The sequence below is a fragment of the Triticum urartu genome, chromosome 1 (genome assembly GCF_003073215.2).
Source record: "Triticum urartu cultivar G1812 chromosome 1, Tu2.1, whole genome shotgun sequence".
Taxonomy (NCBI): Eukaryota; Viridiplantae; Streptophyta; class Magnoliopsida; order Poales; family Poaceae; genus Triticum; species Triticum urartu.
In genome coordinates, this window is record NC_053022.1 from 362,995,648 (window position 1) to 363,005,720 (window position 10,073).

Sequence of the window (10,073 nt, forward strand, 5' to 3'; positions counted from 1 at the left end):
ACTGAGAGTTCCTTTTTCTTTCTACTACTTCATCAAGGCATAGCTTCGATGTCGTATGACTTTGCTATTAACTGATCTTATTTTGTGTGTGTCTGTGTTATTGTTTTTGTGGTGGGCATATTAGTTATGCAATCAGCGGGTGTATGCTCATCATGTTTGTATAAAGCTTCATCGACAAATTGAGAGTCGCGGGCTAGTTTCTTGTCTCCGTCAACATTTGTGCATGATCTGTCACGCTTGGGTGGTCGTATTATAACAAGTGTGTGTACACATGTGCGTCATCTGGCAAGGAAGAAATGGACGCAGCCGACGGATCCTAGTCCCGAAATGTCCGCGTTCCAGACTACTACAGTCATCGTAACCCAAAGAGCACGAGGAGGGAGCAACACGGGACCGAAACCCAGAGAAGCCGCAAGCAAGTTACAACAACCGTCTCCGTCCCCTCGCCCCCACGCACACGAGCGCACAGCCGCGCACGCAAAAGGTCCGGCCAGCGGACGCCGACGGACTTTTCTCCCCACGCTTCCTTCATGGGCTGCTGCGGCTCCTCGCTGCGGTCGTGGGTCCACGCGGAGAAGCCGCCGGCGCCCCGGCGGCCCGCTCCATCTCCCCCGCCGCCGCACCGCCCCTCCTTCACCCTCAAGGCGCAGAAGGCCGCCCCGCCGCCGCCGACCGCGGCGCGCGGGGAGGAGGAGCAGGAGGTCCCGGCGCTCGCGGAGTTCTCGCTGGCGGAGCTCCGCGCGGCCACGGACGGCTTCGCGGCGGGGAACATCGTGTCGGAGAGCGGCGAGAAGGCTCCCAACCTCGTCTACAGGGGCCGGCTGCGGGGCGCCGCCCCTCGCGCCATCGCCGTCAAGAAGTTCGCCAAGCATGCCTGGCCCGACCCCAAGCAGTTCGCGGTAGGAGGGAGAAGCCGCGAGGAACTCGTGGTTTGGTGTATGGCTGAATTGGGAGTTTTGGGGGCATATGGTTTTGACGAATTGTTTGTCTGGTTTCCAGGAGGAGGCGAAGGGGGTGGGCAAGCTGCGGCACCGGAGGCTGGCAAACCTCATCGGCTACTGCTGCGACGGCGACGAGCGGCTGCTTGTCGCGGAGTTCATGTCCAACGATACCCTCGCCAAGCACCTGTTCCACTGTGAGTCCCCCAAGTAACCCCCCTCGCCGCAGACTGTCTTTAGTTAGTAGTTGCCCGGACCGTTTGTTGATTCTACAGAACTTGGAAATCCTTTGCTTTAGTGGATGTTGCTGAATTATGGGATGCGGTAAGCAAGTGTCTGCACAAGGCTTCTACTCTCAGTGCAGTGTTTGCAGCATTTTGAATTTTTGATGTCAAACTTAAGCAATTGATATACAAGTTATTTCGATTAGCATCCTGGATGCAATTGAGTCTAATTTATCTCAGGATTACACACATCCTGTTTGTGATTGCTACTTCGGTCATTCTTGAGTTAAAGACTTACTAGTGATGACATTTATCACCAAAGGGAAGTTATTGTTTCTGCACAAGGCTTCTACTCAGTGCAGTTGTTTGCAGCATTTTGATGTCGAACTTAAGCTATTGATAGTTAATGCTTGATTGACCTTCCCTCGGGTCTCCAGCTTCCATGCTCACTTGTTATTTTGATTATCACCTTGTATAAAAGGGAAATATTGCACACATACTGCTTGTGATTGCTAATTTGGTCATTTTGACTTAAATACCGACAAGTGATGGCACTTATCATCTGTGCACAATGGGTATGAACTGGTCTTGCAAACAACTATCAAATTAATATGCTCTTCGCCATACTTTTGCCCTTGTGCAGGGGAAAACCAGACTATTGAATGGGCTATGCGTCTGAGAGTTGCATACTACATTGCCGAAGCATTGGGATATTGCAGCAATGAGGAACGCTCTTTATATCATGACCTAAATGCATACAGAGTCCTCTTTGATGAGGTAAATGATCAGCAAGACAAGTCTATTTAAGTGTATAGACTTTGTCAAACCAATGATTAATGTCTTGTGCTGATGGCCATGGTGACGATATTTAGAGGTTTCCAAGTTTAGATTTCGTTTTACCTAAAAAAAGTCAAGTTTTTTTTTTTCTGTTAACAAGAAACTGAAATGTTAGCAGCTAGCTGTCTTTTTATGCACTGTTTATGCGCGCATAAACTACAAGGATAATTCGATTACTAGGAAAATTGTTTAGCAGAACTTACATTGGCATTTGGAAGATGTCATGCATTCAATTTGTTTACAACTTCACCAAGTAGGTTTTATTAGATGTTGATTGCATCCAACAGTTGAACATGTCATTTGTACCAATTACCATGCATGTAAGCAAAGCATCTAATAACCTTTCTGGTTGCAGAATGGTGATCCACGCCTCTCATGCTTTGGTCTGATGAAAAACAGCAGGGATGGGAAAAGTTATAGCACAAATCTAGCGTACACACCTCCAGAATATCTGAGAAATGGTATTTAATCCTTTTCTTACTTAGTAATGAAATATTTCTTCTTCTAGGAGTTTAGTTTTATTATTGCAATCCTCCACTCCACAAACAATAGGGATGTCAGGGGATGAAGCTTTAATCTGTCGGCACTGAATAACAAAATTTCTCAAAGTGGAAAGACAAATATAGTACTTTTGTTAAGATATTGGTTAAATGTATTAGATAGAAATCATGAGGAGTCTTTTCTGCATTATTGATGTTGACAAAGGCACCACCGATGCGCATTTGAGTTTTTGTCTTTTCTTTCTTTCAGGCAGGGTCACAGCAGAAAGTGTCATTTTCAGTTTTGGCACTGTACTCCTCGATCTTCTCAGCGGAAAGCGCATACCTCCTTCCCATGTAAGTTTGTTAAGCATGTTTTCTTAGCTTCCATCATATTCAGCTAAGGAAATACAGAAATTATGCCAAAGAGATACTTGTTTGGTTTTTCTTGCTAAGCTTCATGCACTAGCCAACGCAACCAAAAGTCCAAACTAATGGAAAGGGCTAGGTAATCCACATATACACTTCAACATGCTTTCGCAATTTATCCAAAAATTGTTGTTGTCCCCCTCTGTGTCTTCTTGAACCATACCTCTGAGTCTATTCACGCGCTGACTTCCCGCGTCACATGTGAGAGGGGTTTTTGAAGTGTATATGTTGCTTGCCTAGCATTTCCATCAGTTCGGACTTTTGGTTGCGTTGGCTAGTGCATGAAGCTTAACATTTCTCAGCACAAATACCAGTTGAACACCCATGTAGATTGAACTATAACGAAAACATTCATGTTGAATTTCATATTTAGCTGTACAAGTTTGCGCGGATCCACACAGGTTTTCTGCCAAGAAATTCTTACATATAATGTATACTATTATTTGAAGTAATAGTAGTATTGTTTAGCCAATACACATGGTCATTACACATCCAGGCTGACATCTATGCTCTGACCAAGAGGATGTAGAAGCCATTCGTGTGCTGTATGATTGGCCCAACAGGCAGTGTCAGCTTAGTAGCTTACCCTTGTAAAATGCTCTAATAGCCACTTTGCAATATCACACCACCTATATGTTGTGGCCATATCTCCCCCTTCAAGCATAGAGTCGCTCCTTGTGTTGGCCGCTCAATGCTATATGCTGTCGCTTGCGTCATCCGTGTCACTTGCCTCGCTCGTGGCAGACATGATCGGTGTGACGACACTCAGTGTCAGTACAGAGTTTACTGGTTGGTGTTCACCTCACCCTCACCCTCACCCTATGCCCATTTGGACCTTTTTTCTCCAAAAGGGGATAGCCCCGGCCTCTGCACCATCATGATGCATCATCATGATGCACACAGCCATTTTATTAATAAATTATCCAATGTACAAAACAGTCATGAAAACAAAGGAAAAAAGATGGAGCACGACCATGATCGGTCAAAAATGAGATTACATGAGTCAAACACATAATCTACTACTGGTTCGCCGGCCAAATTGGTTGAATAATCCCTGTGCGACAGTCTCAAAACGTCTGCACCCAAAGGCCATGTGCTCCTGAGCGTTGCATTAGTCCAACTAGCAGCTGAGGTAGGCACCAGTAGCACAAACCTTTCGGGGGATTTCATTGTCCTCATGCAATTTTTGGGTTGCACCAATAGAATTTCCTTCTTATGTCCGATAATTTTTTGGTCGTTTTGAACACCCATATCTGAAAAACTTGATCAACCCATTAAATATTGTTGGAATTCCATGCGACCTACTCAACTTGTTGTGTGTAGAAACTACGGCCTGTACAATTATTTACCAAAGCCTATCACCAGTTAGGAAGACAATGTACATTAGTATGCACACTGGTAATGATGGGTATATGCTTCATTGCACTCAGGCACTTGATATGATAAGAAGCAGAAACATCCAAGCACTAATGGATTCACATTTGGAGGGGAACTACTCAACGGAGGAGGCTACTACTTTGGTGAATCTTGCTTCTCAATGTTTGCAGTATGAACCAAGAGACCGGCCTGATATAAAGAAGTTGGTTTCCATTCTCGAGCCACTGCAAACCAAATCAGAGGTAATAACATCTACTCTTCTTATGTTTCTTCTAGTTTTTGACTATGAATTAAGATGTTTTAGCATTGGACTACAGAGCCCCCTTTTCGTATCATTTACGCTATTGATATGTTAGTGTAACTTCCGCATTCACATGATGATTCCTGACATTTCAGTCATGTACTTGAGAGTTTCTCGTGCATGCTGTTCAGAAGTATTTTCACTGGGCCCTTTCAGGCCCTTTGGTCGAAATGTGGGTAACTGTGGCAGTAACATACTCCCTCCTTCCAGATATATAGGACAAATTTTGATTGGTTAAGACAAGGATTTGACCAACAATTACTCCATCAGCATGTAGTTTATGTGACACAAAGTTGATGTCAGTGGATTTGTATGTTAATGAAGTACTCCCTCCGTCCGAAAATACTTGTCATCAAAATGGATAAAAAGAGATGTATCTAAAATACGTCTAGATACATCCCCTTTTATCCATTTTGATGACAAGTATTTCCGGACGGAGGGAGTAATTGTTGGTTCAAGCCTTGTGTTAACTAATCAAAATACACCCTATATAACTGAATGGAGAGGGAGTAGTGACCAACCATTTAGTGGTGATGAATGTTATTAAATATATTGAATAACAGTACTCAGTACTCAACATATGGTCATATCTCCCGCCAAAAAAAGGGCATATGCCCACTTTGGCATAGAGTATATAATGTATGTCTTCCATCACTGTGCAAAGGCTGTATGTTCCAAATTGTGTTCAGCATGTTATGTTTGTTACTCCCTCCGTCTCATAATATAAGATGTTATTACAACCGATATACACATATTGGTTGTAATAACATCTTATATTATGGGAAGGAGGGAGTATTTATTTAGGCCTAGTTTTGTACGTAACATTTTGCTTTGTTACTTCTGTGTTAGGAATGACATAATTTCGATAGATGAGTAGCATGACATGTATATCTGATGATTTCTCATTGCAAAATACAAAGCAGGTGCCATCCTATGTGATGCTTGGAGTTCCGAAACCTGATGAACCGTCAAAGGCACCACCTAGCCCTACTCCACAGCCACAGCACCCTCTTTCTCCCATGGGAGAAGCCTGTTCAAGGATGGACCTAACTGCCATACATCAGATTCTAGTCTCGATGCATTACAGAGATGATGAAGGGAGTAATGAGGTAAAGAGCATCGTGTTCTGTTTCCAGCATGTCCTTTCTGCAGTGTTGTATCTTCACCGGTCTCCACATTGCAGTTATCGTTCCAAGAATGGACACAGCAGATGAGGGATATGTTGGACGCCCGGAAACAGGGCGACTTTGCTTTCCGAGACAAGGACTTCAAAGCAGCCATAGATTGTTATACTCAGGTAGTGCCTTATCTGGATCTATAGGACGTTCTCCAAGTCGCTGTAAAATTTTCTGATCCATCCTTTGCCTGTTATTGTTTCACAGTTTGTTGATGTCGGGACAATGGTGTCGCCAACGGTTTACGCCAGACGGAGCTTGTGCCACCTGATGTGTGACCAGCCTGATGCTGCCCTCCGGGACGCAATGCAAGCGCAGTGTGTGTATCCCGATTGGCCCACAGCTTTCTACATGCAGGCGGTCGCCCTGTCCAAACTAGATATGCAGAGTGACGCCACCGACATGTTGAACGAGGCCTCACAACTTGAAGAGAAGAGGCAAAAGAGCGCAAGAGGTCCATGAATGAAGAGCATATTAAACTCGGAGAAGTCACATCCATCCCATATATATGTATGTAATCGGTAGTTTGCGCTGATCTGAGCGGTATAGGAGCTAGAAGATCTGCGGGAAGACGTTTCACTGAAGAGTCCTGCGAATGCGATTGAAGGAACTCGTTTGGTTTGGCATACCTGTGATAAGTAGTGCATTTTTGGGCCCATGTTTGTTGTATATAACGTCAGTTGAAACAGGCAGCAAACGCGGTCGTTCGTTTGAATGTGTGTTGCTGGTTGTTGGGAAGGGTCCTTGTTGTAGCTAAAGCAAATAAACATACCTATATCCTGTTTGTACAGAAAATATTGGTTTGGATGTACATCGGCCTGAGTACATTCCTGCTCATCTTATGGGCTGTGTAGAATTGTGGAGTCCTTGCATAATTATCTACGCTTGCACTGCGGTTGAATGATTGCCTGAAGAGCATAACTGTTACAGGTTTGGCACATGACACTGTCTAAGCCGGTAGCATTTCCCCTCATGACTCCATGATCTCCCTCCAGACGCTTCAAGTTTGTACCGACCGAGGATATTCGAAAGACCCCTTTGTTGACTGAGAGTTTAGATTTACGCGTTTGGTATTGGTAAGTTGCCTGAATTTGCAACTCACGCCAGTCAAATTTCAAGCGCAACCCTGAGGAAGAGATGGGGTGCCGCAGTGCAAGCACAAGGCGCGGGGTCGCCGGCGTGGTTGAACCCGGAGCGACCCGGAACAAGGTGGCAGCAACATTGCTGGTGGAGGGGTGTCGATGATTCATTGTTTCGGGTGCAGTATGGGGTGGGGGGTTCGAAAAGAACTCGAGTTTAGAGGGATGGTTGTGGGCGGTACCATACCGGAGGGCGGCAGGAGGAAGAGGAAAAGACAGTGACAACATGAAGCTAGGACAATGTGGTGTCCTGATTGAAAGAATCGGAAGTCACTAATAATTCGAGGAATTTGGGATGAGGAACAAACGAACGGGGAGAGATTTCTTAGAGAGAAAATAGGTGAGAATGTTCACAAATTTCATAAGCAACATATCCCTCGCAACTAACAACTACACCACACATTCTAATTCCCTTACTTACAAGTAGACCACATCACCATTCTATAACTTGTAGAGCCATCTCACACTACTCATTCTATCTCGTCTTCTTCCTGCCCGATGGTCCCCTTTCCTTCGTCGGCCCACTCAAAATAGAGGTGGGGTCCGACGACTCATTATCCACCATACCGGAAGAAGGCATTAACCCCCCCCCCCCCTCCCTCATGAGCTTGCTCATCTTCTTCCAGAGAGCCGCCAGAAATCGCTGCTTAAGCACATAATAATCTTCCCATGCCGTGTACTGCAGCACATGAGCCTGCTGGATAAGCACTTGTGGGGTTGCAACATTGCCCTTGCGCACGAGCCGCCAATCAAGAATGACCAACGATGGAAGCCACCAAACACATGAGTGTAATTGGGAGTGAAAGGCTTCAAATGAGAAACATGAAAGACTAGATGCACCTGGGCAGAGGTTGGAAGTTGAAGTTTGTATGGCAGGTCACCAATGCGCTCTAGCACCGTGTATCGCCCGAAATATTTGTAGGATAACTTCAGTTTACTGCTGGTTCACCAATGTTTGTTGCGCATACGGTTGGAGCTTCCACATGACTTGGTCGCCGATGATGGATTATCTTTTAGTACGCTTCTTGTTTGCATAATTTTTCATGCACTGCTTGGCACGAATTAACTGAGCACATAGCAACTCTGTTTGGGCTGATAGTCTAGAACAACACTGGTGGTAGGGGAATCATCCAAAAATAGTCAAACTTGGCATTCCATTGAAATTGGGACAATGTGATAGAGTGTTGGGGAGAACAACCCAACAACGTGTAAAAAATGGAGTTGTACCAGAATCCGGCCATGCCTAACTAGCGACGCCAATGACGCAGATTGCCTTGAATTTCAGAACGATGGTATTGCTCTAGGTATTCACCTCTAGGTATTCACCTCTCGCTCTTCCCATCTATCTGCAGACAATATGAAGCGATATAGTGCAATTGAGTGCCCATGGATTGAAAAAAGTTGTGCCAAAACTTACTTGTGAAGATCTTGTATCGATCAGAAATTATGGTCTGAGGTATGCCATGAAGTTTGACCACACTGTCGATGAATACCTTGGCAACAGACTTAACCGTGTAAGAATGATGCAAGGGAAAGAGATGTGCGTAGTTTGTTAAATGATCCATGATCACCAGGATGTAATTTGCACATTCACAAGATGGTAAGCCCTCAATGAAAACCATCGTCAGTTCTGGCCATGGACGCTCTGGTGGAGGAAGTGGTTGGAGTAATTTAGCTGGACTGGAGTTGTTGTGCTTTGCATGTTGAGAAATTGGGCATTGGTGAATGTAATTTCCCACGACTACTTTCTGAAGGAAATATGCCCTAGAGGAAATAATAAAATTGTTATTTTATATTTCCTAATTCATGATAAAGGTTTATTATTCATGCTAGAATTGTATTGATCGGAAACCTTGATACATGTGTGAATACATAAACAATCACCGTGTCCCTAGTGAGCCTCTACTAGACTAGCTCGTTGATCAAAGATGGTTAAGGTTTCCTAACCAAGGACATGAATTTTCATTTGATAACGAGATCACATCATTAGGAGAATGATGTGATGGACAAGACCCATCCGTTAGCTTAGCATAATGATCGTTCAGTTTTATTGCTATTGCTTTCTTCATGTCAAATACATATTCCTTCGACTATGAGATTATGCAACTCCCGGATACCGGAGGAATCCCTTGTGTGCTATCAAACGTCACAACGTAACTGGGTGATTATAAAGATGCTCCACAGGTATCTCCGAAGGTGTTTGTTGAGTTGGCATAGATCAATATTAGGATTTGTCACTCCGAGTATCGAAGAGGTATCTCTGGGCCCTCTCGGTAATACACATCATAAGCTTGCAAGCAAACGACTAAGGAGTTAGTCACGAGGTGATGTATTATGGAACGAGTAAAGAGACTTACCGGTAACGAGATTGAACTAGGTATGAAGATACCGACGATCGAATCTCGGGCAAGTAACATACCGATGGACAAAGGGAATTACGTATGTCGTCATAACGGTTCGACCGATAAAGATCTTTGTAGAATATGTAGGAGCCAATATGGACATCCAGGTTCCGCTATTGGTTATTGACCGGGGAGGTGTCTCGGTCATGTCTACATAGTTCTCGAACCCGTAGGGTCCACACGCTTAACGTTCGATGATGATATAATATTACATGAGTTATGTGATTTGGTGAACGAATGTTGTTTGGAGTCCCGGATGAGATCACGGGCATGACGAGGAGTCTCGAAATGGTTGAGAGGTAAAGATTGATATATAGGACGAGGGTATTCGGACACCGGAAGTGTTTCGGGAGGTACCAGGTACTTATCGAGAGCGCGGCCGCCTAAGCCGAGAGTGCCGCCGCATCCGCATTGAGCGCGGTCGCTTCCGCTGAGAGGGCGTCTACGACAGCCGATAGCGCAGCTGAGACGGCCGCAGCTGCTGCTGCGACGGCGGCTGCAAACGCCGAGAGCGCTCGAGCTGCCGTCTGTGCCACCGATGTCGCCCTGGCCCGGGTCGAGGCCATCCACGCTAAGATCGAGGATGCACATGCTAAGATATTTCAGGCCACATCGGACTCCAGCATGCAACCCACGTCCGAAAAGGAGGCGGTGACCATGGAGCACCTGCTTCCTCATGAGGTTGCCGAGCGGGAGCTGGAGCTGCAGGAGGCGGTGGAGATCGAGGAGAGTCGGGAGGAGGAGTTACGCGTGGCCGAGGTCGAGGTAGAGA

At 45.3% G+C, this 10,073-nt stretch overlaps 1 protein-coding gene across 1 annotated transcript; it reads left to right on the plus strand.

Annotated features, from left to right (window-relative positions):
- Positions 1-378: 378 nt before the first annotated feature.
- LOC125512536 (serine/threonine-protein kinase BSK1-2-like) lies at positions 379-6,571 on the plus strand. Its single transcript, XM_048677635.1, has 9 exons — positions 379-899; positions 1,000-1,135; positions 1,806-1,939; positions 2,355-2,460; positions 2,750-2,835; positions 4,338-4,526; positions 5,509-5,694; positions 5,769-5,882; positions 5,968-6,571. The coding sequence occupies exons 1-9, from the start codon at positions 531-533 to the stop codon at positions 6,220-6,222; spliced, it is 1,575 nt and encodes a 524-aa protein (XP_048533592.1). The 5' UTR covers positions 379-530; the 3' UTR covers positions 6,223-6,571.
- Positions 6,572-10,073: the final 3,502 nt, after the last annotated feature.

Excerpts from the sequence above, each read along its gene's own strand:
- LOC125512536 (XM_048677635.1), top strand. The coding sequence starts at position 531 with ATGGGCTGCTGCGGCTCCTCGCTGCGGTCGTGGGTCCACGCGGAGAAG. Across the intron at positions 4,527-5,508 it reads CACTGCAAACCAAATCAGAG|GTGCCATCCTATGTGATGCT; the intron begins GTAATAACATCT and ends AATACAAAGCAG. Across the intron at positions 5,695-5,768 it reads ATGATGAAGGGAGTAATGAG|TTATCGTTCCAAGAATGGAC; the intron begins GTAAAGAGCATC and ends TCCACATTGCAG.